This window comes from Diabrotica virgifera, chromosome 8, assembly GCF_917563875.1.
Source record: "Diabrotica virgifera virgifera chromosome 8, PGI_DIABVI_V3a".
Classification (NCBI taxonomy): domain Eukaryota; kingdom Metazoa; phylum Arthropoda; class Insecta; order Coleoptera; family Chrysomelidae; genus Diabrotica; species Diabrotica virgifera.
Genome location: NC_065450.1, coordinates 130,118,604 through 130,137,698, shown reverse-complemented (window position 1 = coordinate 130,137,698; position 19,095 = coordinate 130,118,604). Strand labels below are relative to the sequence as shown.

At 34.4% G+C, this 19,095-nt stretch overlaps 1 protein-coding gene across 1 annotated transcript in view; it reads right to left on the bottom strand.

The window, feature by feature from the left end:
- Positions 1-18,638, bottom strand: part of LOC126890577 (methylosome subunit pICln-like) — a 75,968-nt gene extending 57,330 nt beyond the window's left edge. Inside the window, exons 1-2 of the mRNA XM_050659640.1 lie at positions 18,352-18,638; positions 9,721-9,863 (exon numbers count right to left, since the gene is read on the bottom strand). Coding sequence (XP_050515597.1) covers positions 9,721-9,863; positions 18,352-18,470 — 262 coding nt within the window. The 5' untranslated portion in view covers positions 18,471-18,638. The remainder of the gene's footprint in view (positions 1-9,720; positions 9,864-18,351) is intronic.
- Between the last annotated feature and the right edge of the window lie 457 nt (positions 18,639-19,095).

The following is a 19,095-nucleotide window of genomic DNA, read 5'->3' as shown; positions in this document are numbered from 1 at the left end:
TCGTCAATAAAAAAAAATATAAACAAGTTAAAAAAGTGAAGTAAAAAAACAAAAACCAATACAGTCGAACTCGCTTATTGGAATAGCCGTCGTCCCAAGAAAAAGTATCCCTATAACAGGGATATTCTAATAACAGATCATATAAGCCTAGTAAAAACGTTTTGGGACCTCAAATTTCTATTCCCTAAACCGGGATATTCCTTTAACCTTTATTCTAATAAGCGGGTTCGACTGTATATTGCAAAATTACTATAAATTGCAAAATTGAACATACAACATAATATAATAAAACACAAACAAAGGAACTAATAAGTTTAAGCTGCTGTATGTGACACCCAAAATATATATAAATACACTTTAGTTACTTGTACATTACTCTGATTTCTTAGTTAGTCATTAAGAAACTCTTCTACTGAATAATATGGTCTTTTAGATAAATGAGCTTTTGTCATTTTACGGAACTTGAGAAAGGATGTTGCAGATTTGAGTTGTAAAGGGAGATGGTTGTATAGTTTTTTTGCGGAATATAGTATAGATTTCTTTACTAACTCAGAAGACGGGATCGGTAAATAGACATCAAAAGTTGAATTTCTGGTGGAGTAGTCATGATGAGGCCTTGCTGGAAAGACATGCATGTGTTTACGAATTAAGCAAACAGTTTCTAAAATATACAAAGATGGAAGAGTTAAAATTTCGTGATCTTTAAAGTAACTTCTGCAATGGGTTGTTCTTCTGAGGCCAAACAGATATCTTATTGCTCTTTTTTGTAATTTGAAAATAACATCAAATTGGGCAGCTGTACTAGACCCCCAAAAAGGAAGACCATATCGAAGATGAGACTGGAATAAAGAAAAATATGTTATTTTAGAAGATGCTAAATTGAGTTCCTTCGAAAAAGATCTTATGGCATAGCAGGCCGAGGCGAGTTTCTTACTTAACAAATCGATATGAAGGGACCATTTGAGGTTGCTCTCTAAAAGAATACAAAGAAATTTTACAGAATCAACGGTAGAGATCTGGCTGCTATTCACAAGCAGGGGTTGAAGAGCACCTTTTTATGATAATGCTACCGTTTTATCCATGTTAAAGGAGAGTAAATTAGAGTCAGACCAGGTTTTTATCGTAAGAAGATCAGAAGTTATAGTTGCATGAAGAGTTGCAATAGTTGAGTTGCTCCAACTGATACTGGTATCATCAGCAAAAAGAAAAATTTTTCCATCGATTTTTAAATTAGTGATGTCATTTATAAAGATCAGGAAAAGTAGAGGACCCAATACTGAACCTTGTGGTACTCCACATATAATGTTTTTGAGACTAGAGTCAGTATCATTTGCTCTAACCAATTGTTTCCTATTATCTAAGTAAGATTTGAACCAATTCAAAGAAATACCTCGAATTCCATAGTAATTAAGTTTTTTAATCAAAATGTTGTGATTTACACAATCAAAAGCTTTGGAATAGTCACAGAAAACAGTGGTAGTATAAAGATTATTGTTTAGTGCTTGGTAAACCTCGTGAAGTACAGAAAACATGGCATCAGTTGTACATTTATTAGTTAAAGAGGATCGGTACGTATTTTCGGCTGCAATGGTATTCAAATGGGGATTCATTTTTTTCGAATCCTGAGAAAACTAATAAGTATTTTTGAAAAATTTAAACGCAGAATGAAAGATTACGTTATTAGCGCGGGCCGAAAGTCCCTGAGAACTTCTATAATGTTTATTTTAAGAAGTTACAGGGGTGAAAAGCTAAGAGAAAATTTAGTGTTATTTTTAATTTCAAATATTTCATTCAAAATAAACTTTTTATTCATTCTAAGGGACTTTCGGCCCTCGGTAATAATTTAGTCTTTCATTCTGCGTTTAAATTTTTCAAAAATATTTATTGGTTTTTTCAGGATTCGAAAAAAATGAACACAATGCCGTGGTAATATTTTCCAAATCTATCTTTGTCTTACAACGCACGCAGCCGAATATAATATTGTCAGCATATATTGTCAGTCAGACACTGACAATCAGTGACAATTTTAAATATTTGACATTGCATCGGGAATATGTTGAGTTATTGATTAAATATTATTGATATATATTGTATTTGATAAATAATTGATTTAAGACGTGAACTTAATAAAAAGTTATTTATTGTGTATTATTTGTGGAAGATCCAAGCAGAGAATACATCAGGATAATATATTCTGTGATCCAAGTATTTTGTTGTTAAAGATGTTCAAAATTGTAAGCGTTCCATAACAATATATTATTAAAAAATCACTTTAACACTTTTCCTCTTTTCTCGATTGAGTATTAGTCTTTGTTGTACAAATAAATTATTACAATCACTGAATACATAGTTAGTGAAAAAATTATCACATTTATTAACTGAATTAATTATTTGCAATTATAAAAATAACAGTTATCCAAGAACATTCAAAACCCATCTCTTTAAATTAATGATGACATTTTCAAGTAGAATGACATTCTAGTAATGTTTACATATCCATACCAGTGTGAATTTTACTACACGTAATTTGCCGTGTAAAGACAGAAAAAGTAGGGATGCACGTAAAATATTTGCGAATTATGTACCCATAGCCTTAAGAAGCCGAACTGATTTTGTGATAAAATATTGTTATCAAAGAGAAAGGACACAAGTCGGGTTTTTATGAGCCTCTCAATAATTTTGGAGAGTACCGGTAGTAGGGCAATAGGTCTATAGTTGCAGGCATTAGATTTTTCGCCACCTTTATGAAGAGGAATAATAATGGCTGTCTTTAGGCACTCTGGAAAATTACCGTTTTCAAAGGAATCATTAATTAGTGACACGAGGAGTTCTAACACATTATCTGTGAGATTTGAGAAGATTTTTATGGATAGTCCATCAGTACTACAAGATGATTTGCTTTTGATGCTATTGATCGTTTGGATCAATTCAGATTTATAGATTGGTCTTATAAAGAATGAATTCGAGACAATTTCTGAATTAGGGAGATAGGAAATGGGATTTTGTTGAGACTGAATAGTTGATGTTATATTTTTACTCACGTTAATGAAGTATTCGTTTAGATTTTCAGGGTTTGGAAGAGCAAATGTTTGAGCTGCGTGGGTTTTATTTCGAAGATCGTTTATTATGGACCAAGTTTCTTTTGCAACACTTTTGGAGCTTTCCAGACGATTTTGATAGTAGGCTTTTTTAGCTGATTTGATGAGTTTTAGGTATGTGACTCTGTAATTGGTGATATATTGAGTGACAGCGACGCCATAGCCATAATATTTGTAAAAAAAATTCCCGCTAATAGCAATCAAGGTAATTAAAAATAGGTTACGTCGATAAAAATAGGTAAAAATTAGATTATGTATACCTTAAGGCTATGGGTACATAATTCGCAAATATTTTACGTGTATCCCTACTTTTTCTGTCTTTACACGGCAAATTACATGTAGTAAAATTCACACTGGTATGGATATGTAAACATTACTAGAATGTCATTCTACTTGAAAATGTCATCATTCATTTAAAGAGATGGGTTTTGAATGTTCTTGGATAACTGATATTTTTATAATTGCAAATTATTAATTCAGTTAATAAATATGATAAATTTTTCACTAAGTATGTATTCAGTGATTGTAGGTAATAATTTATTTGTACAACAAAGACTAATACTCAATCGAGAAAAGAGGTGATTTTTTAATAATATATTGTTATGGAACGCTTACAATTTTGAACATCTTTAACAACAAAATACTTGGATCACAGAATATATTATCCTGATGTATTCTCTGCTTGGATCTTCCACAAATAATACACAATAAATAACTTTTTATTAAGTTCACGTCTTAAATCAATTATTTATCAAATACACTATACATCAATAATATTTAATCAATAACTCAACATATTCCCGATGCAATGTCAAATATTTAAAATTGTCACTGATTGTCAGTGTCTGACTGACAATATATGCTGACAATATTATATTCGGCTGAGTGCGTTGTAAGACAAAGATAGATTTGGAAAATATTACCACGGCATTGTGTTCATTTTTTTTGGAATCCTGAAAAAACCAATAAATATTTTTCAAAAATTGAAACGCAGAATGAAAGACTAAATTATTACCGAGGGCGGAAAGTCCCTTAGAATAAATAAAAAGTTTATTTTGAATGATATATTTGAAATTAAAAATAACACTAAATTTTCTCTTAGTTTTTCACCCCTGTAACTTATTAAAATAAACATTATAGAAGTTCTCAGGGACTTTCAGCCCTCGCTAATAACGTAATCTTTCATTCTGCGTTTAAATTTTTCAAAAATACTTATTAGTTTTCTCAGGATTCGAAAAAAATGAATCCCCATTTGAATAGCATTGCAGCCGGAAATACGTACCGATCCTCTTAAATTAATGTTATATTATCATTATTATTTATATTATACGAATTACTACTATATCATGGAAATACCATAAGAATAAACAATATGGACTTACCACTTTTAAACGTCAATGTTCGCTGTTATCTCGCCAATCCGCGATGAATGTTTCTCTTGAGGTTCCTCCGGTGTGCCTTCCATAATGACCATGCCAGTTTCAGGATCAGAACTGCCGTGATAATATAGAGCAGTACCTTCAACTCAGTGTCGGGTTTGACGTCCTTGTTCTTACTGATGAAGTTACTATTCACCACTCCATTCTCCTGGACTTCATCCTTGGACGACTTTCCTCCCATACTCGTTCCATATGTTCTCGCCTGGTTTTAGATCGCCATATATTAGTTCTACATCATCTGGACCATCTCAGAGTGGTTGGGGGTAGTTATCCCCTACGATAGGGGTTGATGAAGTAAACACTACTCACAGTATATTCATTTATTATCAACTCGGAGTACGACTGTAAAGAGTTGGTGTGCTAATGTACGTTCACCCTCTGGTGTATCTCAATTATCAATGATGATTTTGATCACGCAATGAAATTAGAATGCCTCCCGATGTTTTCTGTGCATATAAATAAAAGAGAAAGTGTTGATATTATTTATGCCGAGTCGGCTTTGGCCATGAATTAGGAATATGTAATATTGAATCGCTGATACTGCAGGATTGACAACTGGTACACTTGTGTGGAGTAATCTGGATCACGTAATATGTATAATAAACAAACGTGTGATTGTTTACCAAGGACATTTAAATTTTAAAAGAGTGTGTCTTGCTCTTAATTGGATGCTTAATAATGGATGCTGTGAATCCCAATACACTTTGGGCCCAGCATAATTTTGCAAATTCACAATTTTTTTGACGGACATTGGATTGCAAAATTTTTACGCAACAACTATTAAACCGATCCTAATGAAATTTAGCACACCTTGGCGGAATATGAAGGCTGCTTATTATGTTTAAGGGGTCTTAAAAACTTAGGAAATATTTCATGTTTTAAATTTTTTTCCCAATTATTGCTGTTTTTTAAACAATAGGAATTTTTTTTTTGTAGGAGCAATATCACTTGAGTTATAGGCAAAAATATGAGTGCAGAGAGCAAAAATTTTCGATTATCGATGGCGCATGGAGACAAGATACATCCTGAAGTGATTCTAGCAAAAAAGTAGACTTTTATGGAAAACGTTTTGTTATGGTCTGCTTTTCGACAGATTTCACCTGAACTACTTTAAGATAATAATAAAACAACTTTAAACATTGAAATAAAAACTCCTGTTGTAATTGGTATAATTTTAATCAGCAATTAAAATTTGAAAAGGACATCGCACACATCTTATGGAAAATATAATGTCACTCAAATTCAATAAAATTTATACGATTGGATTCGTTTTAATATAACGATCAATTCTTATCATTGCGCCAACTGTTAATTATGATTAATTACGGCGCAAATTGCAATTAAAGTTTATCGAAATCACATTTTTGGAGTCCATAAAATGTTAGTTTACAATCATTATTGCTCTGAGTGCTATTCATAACAGCTTAAATCCCGCTGGGCCTAAGCGGATTAGTGAAACTAATCCGCTGATTTATGGAGTACCGAAAATCTGGGTATTTTAAAATATTTTTTCTCTCTCTAACTTATGTACCTACCCATTTGATTTCAGATTTATTTATATCAATTTCTGCTCTTATTTTTGAAAATAGAGAGTTGGCGCAATGATAAGATTTGATCGTTAATTTAAAACCAATCTATTGGTATAAATTTTATTGAATTTGAGTGACATTATATTTTCCATAAGATGTGTGCGATGTCCTTTAAAAGGATTACCTACGTAAGTGTTCAGAATGTATGTAAGTTTTAAGATCTATCAGTCCATCTTCAGGGAACTTTTTTACTTGCTAAATAGCTCCAGAACCAAACAGTGGTTGGATTAAAGTTAAAAGTTACAGTATAAAATTGCAAAAATGCAACAACTTATAGCCGATGAAATTGGATAACTATCTGGGAACATAATAGCCCCTACTCTAATAGGAAGTCACATATTATGTATGTATTGGTTAACTCCAGAGTTGGCAGACGAAGGTAAACCAATACATGAATATGTCAATTACTATTCGAGTACAGGGTATTATGTTCCCAGATAGTTATCCAATTTCAACACTGCAATCAAAACACTGACGTTGATGAATCACTGTTCCAGGGATTTAACAACAGTAAAGATGAAGATCATAGATGGAGGATGTGTGAAGGAGATAGTTTTCGGATCAGCATACCTCCCATATGATGATCCCGAACAACCACCATCAAGGGAATTGGAGCAGCTAGTGAACTTGGGGCAGTACAAACACCAATGCAAGAGGTGAATCAGTACTACAGTTTATAATGCAACATAATTTAGACATATTAAACGTATGAAACAAACCAACCTTTGTGACTTCACGACTGGCGCTACCAGAACTGTGGAAAACTGGCATGTGTCAGATGAGGTGTCCTGTTCAGACCACCAACACATTTGTTTTGAAATAGCAGGCAATGAGCTTATCAAGGAAACTTATCGTAATACTCGTAAAACAAACTGGGAAGCATAGCAAGCAGACCTAGAATATTGCTTAGGCAGGATTAATGGGAAGATAAGGCATACATTGGACCTAGACATGGCTGGCGAACAATTTCAAGAGATTGTCATGTCATGTTCGAAGACAACTGTCTGGAGATAGTGAGGAATTCAAACAGCAAAGTTCCCTGGTGGAATCATAATCTTGCAAATCAAAGGACACAAAAATTTCATTTCGCCAAAAGGTGGGTGGAGCGATTATCGCAAAACTCTGACTATTCGCGGTGTGCAAGTACTTGGAAGGGAAACAAGAAACGACCGTGCGCGAGTCGCGGAGAAATATTACAACTATCTTAAATAATTCATATTGTCAATTGAAATTGTCAAATTGACGTATATTTCATACCTTCTGTCATTGAAGCAGAAAAATTATATATTGCTCCACAATATTGATATGATATGCAATTATTATATAAAGGTAAATTTAATTAATTGTATTTTGAGTGCAGTACTGCATTTTAATAACTAATTTTATTTACTACATGCAATTGTTCACGTTTTCATAACATAACCTGAATCTTATTTTTTCTTCTTGCTATTTTTTTGGACTATGGCCTTGACAATTATCCAGTAACCAGGACTAATATAATTGGCCAATATAATTAAAAGTGCGAATAAAAGTACAGAGCGAAGAAATAGGGGTCGCTTTGCCGAACTTGCACGGTTCCAATTGAGCGGGAGTCTCCACAGAAATGGCACTTCACCATCTGGAGAGGGTGGAGTACGTTCTAGAAAACCAAAAGGTGATGTTGGGTGCATTTCTCGATATTGAGGGAGCATTTGACAATGAAGCGATCACAAGGGCGATCTGTCTAAAAGTAATAGATGAAACAAGCTGCAGATTAATAGACTGCATGTTGAGAAGCCATGTGATATATGCTACGTTGTTGGGGGATACAGTGTCAGCTCAGGTAGCCAGAGGCTGCCCACAGGGGGAGTTTTATCTCCTCTATTGTGGAATCTGGTCATGGATGGCCTGAGAGCTAGACTCGAAAACGATAGGCATCATGTCCTGGGCTATGAGGATGACCGAGTAATCTTAGCCTACGGAAAATTTAATGGTACAGTCAGAGATCAAATGCAACAGGCTCCGATCGTAGTTACAGAATGGACTTCAAATGTAGAACATCAGTCCTCTAAAGTTAAAAATTATGAAATTTATTAAAAGGAGGAATTTGGTCCTCTAAGTCTAAATGGTCTACATTTAAATCTGATGGCAGTTACGACAGCTATGGAGGCACTACTGGATCCCTCTCCTTTACATATAACAATAAGAGGTGAGGGGAGAATGGGATATTATAGACTGAGAAAACCTGAGCAACGTATTAATTTAATCAGGACATAGTAGAATAAGAAATGAAACTAATGATGCCGAATGGATTATGATTTCGGACCATATGACATCCAGATACAAACCTGAAGTACCTTTTCAAGTGGACATTTGCCCACGAGACGAATGGGACAGATGAAACTCTCAAGCCAGACTGCAGGGTTACACCTTGGATACAGACGGGTCTAAAATTGCATAAGGTTCAGGCGCAGGAATATTCGGTAGTGGTGGAGATTTCAACATTTCTATTCCACTGGGAGAATATATACCTCTGTATTTCAGGCAGAGATTTTTGCAATCTTGCAGTGTGCAAGAGAAAACAACCTGAGGGCCACAGATAACCAAGCAGCAATTGGGGCTCTTATAAGCCCTAAGGTGAACTCTATACTGGTGTGGGAATGTCTACAAGAACTTGACAGACTGGCACAACATAACAGTGTTATACTGGTATGGGTTCCAGGTCATAGGGGCATATACAGCAATGAAAGAGCTGATGCATTTGCCAGGATAGCATCAGCTACAAAGTATGTGGGTCCAGAGCCGGCCGTGGAAGTGCCAAAAAGCACTGTTTGCGAACGAAAAAAAGCCTGGATCCGAAGCCAACACAACTCACACTGGGAGAGTATACCCGGTCAAACACATGGCAAGATGTATATCGGATGGACATGTGCTAGTAGCATTAATGCTGAAAACAAGCTGGAATCAGCTCAGAGTCATAACAGGTTTCCTCACTGGACATGCGCCAGTTAAGGGTCACCTGCATACAATGGGGCTGTATCATGGAGACTTGAGCTGCAGGCTCTGTACCAGAGAACCTGAAACAGTCGACCATATCTTGCATGACTGTGAGGCATTGGATCGGAGGTGGCACACACTTTTTGGAGACATCGAAGTGACTCCAAATATATATGGCACCCACCTACTAGACCTGTACAAGCTGGTACAGGGTTCCAGAATTCTGGAATGGGTTTCATAAACAAATAAAAGATGTACAATAAGCCAACTGGCTGCAGTGCAACCAGTTCACAACAGACGGCTTCCAGAAAAAAAATTCCATTTCATCAGCTCTACAAAAGTTTTTATTGTTACAATTTTATAATGTAACTTTTAAATTTAATCCAGCCACTGTTTGCTTCTGGAGCTATTAAATTTAGGAAGTAAAAAAGTTCACTGAAGATGGTCTGAACACTTATGTTTATGTAATCCCTTTAGATTTTTAAATTTTAATTCCTGATTAAAATTACAACAGGATACACCAATTTACTTCGATGTTTAAAGTTATTTAACTATATGGTATACTGCAAACTCCTGGGAACCATCCCGTTTTAATTTAATTAATAATAGAACACTTACCTGGCATAGTAATATGTCCATCTGTCACAAGGTATACACATTCTGTAGAATGGATGTTTAAATCTTTAGATATGGCATGCAAGGAAATACTTGAATATTCAATAGCAAAACCATTGTTCTCTTCTTGTTGCCAGCATAATGTGCTATAAAAACAATAGGTAAGGTTTTAGTTCTAAACAGTATGAAGCAGAGCTACAAGGAAATCCAGTATAGTAATAAGGTACTAGTACAGTTTAGAAGACCAAAAATAATAATTTTTTTCAAGAATTTTTTTCTCAGGACCTTTATTAAAAATTAACATACAACTTTTTACATATTAATATACAACTCTTAGAGAGTACAAAAAAATATATCTTTTTCATTTATGCATGTACACTAATATTGTAGAGGGCGCAAAAGTGTAGGCCTCGAAAAATGATGGCGGACAGTTAATCTCAGAATTGGGATATCTGAAACAAAAAAATCGTACTGCATTTAAAAAAGGAAGGTTTCTTACGTGACAATTTACCACAATTTCACCAAAAAATAAAAAATTAATATTTTTTAACCATGAAAAACTGAAGAAAAACGCGCGATTTTTTCACAAAATTTTTTCAAATTTCCTTAAAATCTTTTTTTTGCGGAATGTTTCACTAACGGTGGTAAATTGTCACGTAAGAAACCTTCCTTTTTCAAATGCCGTACAATTTTTTTATTTCAGAGATCCCAATCCTGAGATTAACTTTCCGCCATCGGAACTACTTTTTTTCGAGGCCTCGACTTTGGCGCCCTCTACAATATTAGTGTGCGTGCATAAATGAAAAAAAGATATATTTTTTGTATTCTCTAAGAGTTAGATATTAATATTTTTTTTTCATTTTATTAAGTGCAAATTTACAATCTACTCAAATTACAACACAGAGTATTTAGCAAATAGTAGCAAAGTCTTGAATCCTGGCATGCTTTGGGCACCATCCATCGATGGTTCTCCAATACACCTAATCAGTTAGGTCCTCCGGCCATGTCCTTTTCAGTCTTCTTCCCACAAGTGGCGGCTGGTAGAGTTGTTGAATAGTTTGACTTTCATGGGCGAAATTTCTTTCTTGGGCTTTGGTTGCCTGTAGTCTAATAACATCTTCGATGAATGGTATCCCAAGGTCATTATGGATAGTTATATTGGAGACGTACCATGGTGCATTCGCTATCATGCGCAGCGTCTTTGATTGAAAAGTTTGCAGTATTTTAGTGTTGCTCGGTTTGCTGCAGCCCCATAACTGTATACCATAACTCCATATCGGCTTTAGTATAATTTTGTATAATAATACTTTGTTTTCTAATGATAACTGGGATCTTTTACCTAGCAGCCAATACATTTGTCTGACTTTTAAATTTAGTTGAGCTTTCTTGGTTTTGATATGGTTCTTCCATGTCAGCTTTCGGTCCAAAAGGAGTCCCAGGTACTTGACATCTGATTTTAAGGGGATAGGAATGTTGTTAATATGAACCTGTGGACAGTCGATCCTTCTTGTTGTGAACGTAATTTGTGAAGACTTTTCACCGTTTACTTTAATCTTCCATTTTGTTAACCATGTTTGAAGTGAACTTAAATAGTTTTGCAGTTTGTTAGAAGCTCTATCTGGGTTATCGTCTGATGTAAGGATTCCTGTATCGTCGGCAAATGTGGCCATCGTAATGTCATCATCAGCAGGTATATCAGCAGTGTAAAGGAGATAAAGGAAGGGACCGAGGACACTACCTTGAGGTACTCCGGATTGTATAGGATGATATTTGGAAAGTGAGGTATTTACTTTGATTTGGAAAAATCGCTCGTTCAGATATGATTTTAATATCAGGTATATTTCATTAGGCATATTCTTTTTCACTTTATACAACAGGCCTTTATGCCACACCTTATCAAATGCTTTTTCCACAGCAAGGAATACTGCCGCACACATTTTCTTTCCCTCTAAAGTTTCTTTTATATAATTTACAATCCTATGGCACTGCTGTATTGTTGAGTAGTTCTGTCGAAAGCCAAATTGATGGTCAGGTATTATGTTATTTATGTTTATTCTTTCGAGAATTCGGACTAAAAGAAGTCTTTCGAAAATTTTTGACATTATTGGTAGAAGGCTTATAGGACGATAGGAGGAGGGTTCTGTAGGCGGTTTGCCCGGTTTCGCAATCATAATTATTTGTGCGTATTTCCATTGAATAGGAAAATGACACAGTCTTATCATGCTGTTATATACAATAGTTAGCAGGACTATCGCTTTTCTAGGCAAATGCTTTAGTACATCACCATTAATTAAGTCATAACCTGGAGCCTTATGAGGGTTTATTTTATTTATCGCCTTCCAGATCTCTGTTGGTGTACATGGTTTCAGTGGTAGTGATAATTGACAAGGAGCATCGAGAAATGTGTATACTTTTTCATCTTCAGCATTGACTTCTGTATGTAGACTAAATACCTGTGCGAGGTGTTGTGCTAATGTGTTTGATTTTTCTTCATCAGTTTTTGCCCAGCTTAGATCCGATTTTCTAATTGGTGGAATAGATGTTATTGGTCTCTTGAATTTTTTGGTCGCTTGCCATAATGAATGGTCATTAGGTGTTAGGTTGGAGATGTAATATTTAAAAGTCTCATTACGGGCCTGGATTAAAGCTGTACGCAGTTGATGTGTTAACCGATTTAATTGTGTTTTATCCCGGGGATTCCTTGACCGCTGCCATTTGGCTCTAGCTCTTCTTTTTTCATTTAAAATTTCTTTAATTTGTAAAGGAATGTTATGATCATGGGTGGTAATTTTTTTATTATCTGGAGTTGACTTCCATGCAGCATCTTGTATTACTTCTGTTAAATGTTGCACTGCTTTTTCTATTTCATGGGGTTCTTTAATTCGATGTTTTAAGTTTATATTTGTGTTAATAATAGCTTGAAATTGTTCCCAGTTGGTTCTTTTATTGCAGAGTTTTGCCACAGGTTCCTTCCAAATTACAGTTGTACTTAGTGTTATGATTATTGCGGTGTGATCTGAACTTAAATCAAGACTGGGTTCTATTTTGTAATGTATATTTGAGATACCTTTGATAACGGCAAAGTCTAGCAGGTCAGGAATCCTGTTTTGATCGGTCGGCCAATACGTTGGCTGACCTGTCGAAAGGAAGTTTAAATTATTTCTCTGCAAGCACGCCAATAAATTTCTACCCTTTGGTGTTATAAGCATCGATCCTCATACGGTGTGTTTGGCGTTCCAGTCTCCAGCTGCTATAAATCGGGGTCCTAGTTCTTGAAAAAAGGTCTCGTATTCTTCAATTGATATGGAGTGTCTAGGAGGACAGTAAATTGCTGCAATGGCAAGTGGCCATGTAAATGTTTCTATTTTTAGTATGGTTCCTTGTATTTTAGGTGTGGCGTAATTTTGTAGGAAATAGTGTTTAATAGAAGATTTAATAATAATTGCTGTTCCTGCGTGAGCAGTTCCATCAGGATGATGAGTAAGGTACGTTGTGTATAAAGGGATTTTTACTACTGTTCTTTCGGTTGAGTGTGATTCTGAGATGAGAAGAACATCTAATTTATTTACTTTTAAAAATGCTGTGATTTCCTGTACATGGTTTGGTAGCCCGTTGGCGTTCCAGGCGGCTATTCTAATTGATGGAGCCATTAATTCGTTATTTTACTAATGACTGTTGTTAGCATGTTCAGGATCATGCTATTTTGGTTCAGAAGTTGATTAAATAGATTTTTGAATTCATTTAAGAAGCTTGACATCATGTGTGTTAAATCTTCACCATTATTTGGTCTGTTGATGTTTCCTGAGGTTACTTGAGCATAATTCATTCCATTTTGCGCATATTGTTGAGTCATTTGGTGCAGTGCTGGATTGGGATTTATGTATCCTTGTGTGTTTCTAGGTCCAGTTGTGTCGTTATTCCTGTTCTTTGCTTTTAATAAGTCTCGATAAACAGTGCAGCCTTTATAGTTCGCTGGGTGGTTGCCCTTGCAAAGAGTACATGTTGCAGGTGTGTCTTTCGGCTTTGTGCAACTTTTGGTGTCGTATGATCCTCCACATTTAACACATTTATAAGGTTTATAACAGTATGACTTAGAGTGTCTGTATGCCTGACATCGAGTGCATTGCACAATGGTGTTCTTGTGTTTCGGAGCTTCTACTCTAATTCTGGTATTGTATATAAATTCCACATTAAAAACTTTATTATTGTTGTTTTTTGGTTCCAAATCGACGAAAAATAATGGTAGGGGCTCTTTTGTTACTCTGTGCCGGATGTTTAAAACATTTCTGACTGTGTGGCCTTGCCTTAATAATTCAGATTTTATTTGCTCTAAGGGTATAGAATGGTGTAAACCTCTTAGGACGACTCTATATGCTCTTTCTTGTTTGAGTTGATAGCTATGGTGTACTATTTTTTCTTCTCTCATGTAATTTATTATTTTTCTATAAGAATCAGGTGTTTTAGCATTTATTTTAACAACATTTTCAGGAAGAGTGGTAGTATAATATGTTTCATCTTCAGTAACTTGCGCTATAGAGTCAGTCATTGCTTTGTAGTCTATTACTCCGTAAACATAAATAGGGGGCGGCTTGGGATCTTTTATTTGGGTATTTGGGTTGTCATCGTTTCTTTTACTGGTATGGATTTGGTTTGTATCTGCGTTTTCTTCTGAGAGAGTTTGAAACCTATTAGATGTGCTTACTGAAGCACCTTGCTCAGTAGTTTCTGTTATTTTTCTACGTTTTCTTTTTGATCTCGACTCTTTTAGTTGTTGCCACGGACAAGCATTTGCATCACTTTCCATGTTTTCATCGTCACTTGATGAGGACGGTAGGGAATAATCTATTCCTTCTTCGAAAGTTTTTGAGTGTATCTCTGGCTGCGGAGGAACTGAGTTTTGGCTCATTTGAGGTAAGGATAAATTTTGGAAATTAGATGGATGAGTGTACATATTTGGAAGAGGTGGGAATTGATTTTGATAATAGTGCATCATGTCTGCTGATACAGAGTTGTGTTGTTGCATATATTGATGATTTGGTTGCATTGGTATCATTGTATTTGAGGGTTGATTCATTTGGGCATTATATATATATTGTTGACTGGACCGGATCCGTTCCCATTTCCAGCCAAAAACATTTTTATAAATGGATGATTAATATTTCTTGTCTAGTGCAATTGAGTCGCACCCAAGAATAATAAAATAAAAACATTTGAAAATAAATTGCTGATAAAAAATCTATATAGTCTTTGTGAAATTCTAATTCTAATTAATAGTCTATTTGAACACTTTGAATTTGGCAAACACTTACCCAGCTAGTGGATAGTGTAATGTTCTTGCTGGACCACTTTCACTATTTTTAAACGATGCTAATTCACTATTTTTGAGGTATTAGTACTCAACAAACAATGGCTGATGTTTACCATATAGTGGGTCAACTGCACTAGATACTAATATGCAAAAAGTTTTATGTTCATTTTTAATAAAGGTTCTGAGAAAAAAAAATCTTGAAAAAATGCTTATTTTTGGTCTTCTAAAGTGTACTAGTACCTTAACGCTATGCTGGAACAATGTTGTAAACAGCAAATCAGATTTTGTCAACAGATTGAAAAAAAAAACGTTATAATTGATCATTTTGAAAAAAGTAATCTTTGTGAGCGTAATGTGATAGACTAGAAGATGCATAAAGTAAAGTCTCATAATATTCCCCATAGTCAACAGTACATTATTTTGCACATATAGAGCGTTGTTCCATGGAAACCCACATAAAACTATTGGTGGTTACAACATTGTTCCAACATAGCATTCAATTAGTGAATAATCATGCTACATAAGTTAAAAATGGTGGAACTTGTTGGTTGAATTGTCAAAATTTGACAGATGGCAATAGAATGTGCTAAATAGGCATTGACTTGAATTTGTCCAACTTTAATTTTTTTATTTAAATAAGTGATTGGTGTTCAACTTTTGCAAAATTTGAAGTTGGTCAAATTTGGAAGTGAGTGTTGGCACAGAATAACTAACTATACAGAAGCGAATCTGACTGTCGTTTCCATTGATTTTGTTGGGACCGAAATATTTGACCTTGTCCACCAGTTACAGAATAGAACTTGATGTTCTAAGGAATAGACCGTTCCAAATGATGTAATATTTTTGACAAATAGTTATTAAATAAATATGAAATATAAAATTTAACTAGAAAAATAAATAAAACAAAAAATAAAACATATAAATATAGAATTTACTAATAAACAACTGTCACTGTCAGTCACAAAAGTGAGGTTGCACCAGTTACGTGACGCATGAGCATGAAATTTATGTTACCGTTTCGGTTCTGTATGGTTAGTTATTCTGTGGTGTTGGTACTCTTCTATGGTAATGATAGTTTTGAATTTGGGTAATTGTTAATAATAAAACAAGATGATGAATCTCTGAGTGGAATTTTTCAGATGGGTAAATGTAAAGATCTTCCTGTTAAGTAAAACTCTTCTGTTACTGTTCTATTAGAAAGTATTACATATATAGTCAAAACGAAATAGTAACAAAATGTGGTCTATCTCAATTGTCAGTTAGAATGTTGAGTCACAAACTTAAAAAATAGAAACATCCTGTCATTTCTCATTTCGGTTCAGAAGGGTCAGTGTGGCAGAAAGTTTTCAGTCACCCTAGAGGGCAACGAATTTTAAAGAATTTGGCTGTAAAATATAGAAGAGATATGAATACACAGATATACTTATGATATTATGATAAGACACATAGATAAGAATACATAGATATACTTATAAGGAATAAATTGGAAGAAACTGAGTGTTAAGTATCAGTGGCCACTTTACACCAAAATTTGTACAGAATTGGGTGCAAACGTCACAGGCCTGCTAGGAAGCTCATAAATGCTCAAAAAACGTTTGGGCCAAATTGACCCAAGCCCTAATACAATAATTTTGTTTTCGTACTTTAGAATTTTTATTCACATTTACAGGTTTGCTTTAAAGGTGAAGCAACATTTCAAATTATGGATAATGCTCAATTTGTCTGTAATGAGTGACAAAGGAGTGGGATGATTATATTATGTGGTAGAAAAAACTATGCTGCAGGACCAGTATAAAAGAGTCTTACAAACAGGATTAGTTCCACAAATTAATGAATGGTTTGGTAATAGTTGCAAGGTCTTTATGCAGGATAAAGCACCTTTCTATATGGCTAAAAATATTAAAAGTTGTTTGATGGAGCCATTTCCAAGGCAGATGAAAACCTTCTGCTTATATTTAAACGAAGGATCCTGAGAAGAATATTCGGTGGCATCTGTGAAAATGGTGTTTGGAGGAGGAGGTACAACTATGAGGTTTACCACAGATATAAACAAAAATTTGGTGGTAAAGACGTAGTATCTCTTATAAGAATAGGAAGACTAAGATGGGCAGGACATCTAGCCAGATCACAGCAGAACAACCCTCCTAGAAGAATCCTTATGTCACAACCTGTGGGAAGTAGAAATAGGGGTAGGGCAAAACTCAGATGGAACGATGGTGTGGATAAGGATGGGAGAAAAATAGGCGCAGCAAACTGGTAACGGTTGGCAATGGATAGGACTGACTGGTGTAATAGACTTGGGAAGGTTGAGGCTCTTTCATAGGGCTGTAGCACCATTGATGATGATGATGATGTTTGATGGAGCAAGAAATTCCCTTATTACCTTGGCCTGACAACTTGCCAGATATGAACCACATCAAAAATGTCTGTGAATGTTTAAAAGGGAAATTGGCTGAAGAAGTTATACCAAACAAGGTTCAGTAGATAAATAGAATCATTTTTCATTGGAACCACAATGATCATTTAAAAGAAATCGCAAAATGCATAAAGAGCATGCCTAGGAGAGTGACTGTACACTGTACTTCTTAAAACTAGGTTGGCTTAACTTATTGTAGTAAAATTATGTCATAATTTCAATTTTTTGTTGAATTGATTGTTGAACACACAAAGGTTAATACTTTCATTTTTGTAATCCTCTTGTACATAGCTAACATAGTTATAATTATAATTAATTATGAAACAAAGAAAACCAGAAATTGTTTAGTCTTATAATATGAGCTTTGAGTGTACATAGGACAAAGAACTAATTAACAAGGTGAGAAATGTTTTGCAAATACTTTTTTTTATTTAATGGCATAGACATTAGTCATTCAGCCATTTGCAATCAAGAATATACAATCCTATCCCTAATACAAAATTAAACAGAATCAATCTACTAATACAATAAATAACACAATACAATAATAATGCAATAAAAAAATGATGGATTTCTGATAAAGTGATATAACATTTATGATAAAAGGATGCAAATCTGAACATAAATCATAAAAATTTCACTTCCGCATACAAGTCTTATAGGACCGTGCGTGTATCTGACAAGAAATCTATAATGATATTGTATATTTGTTGTGAGCCTGTAGCCAACAGAGACTGGATATTGAATGGTGCATGCATATTAAGTTTAATTAAATTTAAAATTAAATTTTATATTTTTTGCAAATACATAAAAAATTATTTTCGAAAAGTAGCATACTTATCTTTACTATGTCAAAATTCAAAAATGATATATCTTAAATGTTCTTATTCCATATTATAAAATTAATTACCTTTCACTAACAAATAAAGTTCCCAGGCCCAAATCTTTCTTGTCTAAGTAGACTTGAACATCGTCCTGTTGATACCTAATAGGAGACTCGGGGTGTTTAAATGAATTAATAATCACCATACTGAGTTATTGCGCTAGTGACGAATAAAGTCAAATTCTCAATTAAATAACTCGAGAATTAGTAACTTTTCTGACGGCTAGTTAGTATAAATTTTACCGAAACGAAAAAGTTGACAAGTTAACCGAGCTAACCTAAACTTCACACTTCACTCTTCACTTTCTGCTTCTTGGTTGCCGTTGTCCTCGAGCTTTTCAACATCCAGCCAGTTTCCATTCCAACCTATACAGGGTGAGTCACCACTAACGCGACGGAAGATTACAGCGAAATGGTAAAAGATTTTAAAAAAATTTAAATTGAATAGTTTGTAAGTTGATAAAAGCTACATTTTAAAATTATTTTTAAATATACAGGGTGTCCCAATAAATGGCGGCGTATCAAAGTTATATTTTTTCTTATAGAACACCCTGTATTTCATTGAATTTTTTAATTGTCTGCAAAAAATAAGGTATGGTTTCATAAGGCTTTCCTATACCTATGTACAGAGTGTTCTGAGTTATGTTGACTTTTCTTAAAATGTAAAGTTTTAAAAGAAGGCTTATTCTCAAGTTCTTTACGAAAATATAAAAACATTACTTTTACACATCTAAATAGTTGGATATTGGTTGAATGTATTCCATGATTAAT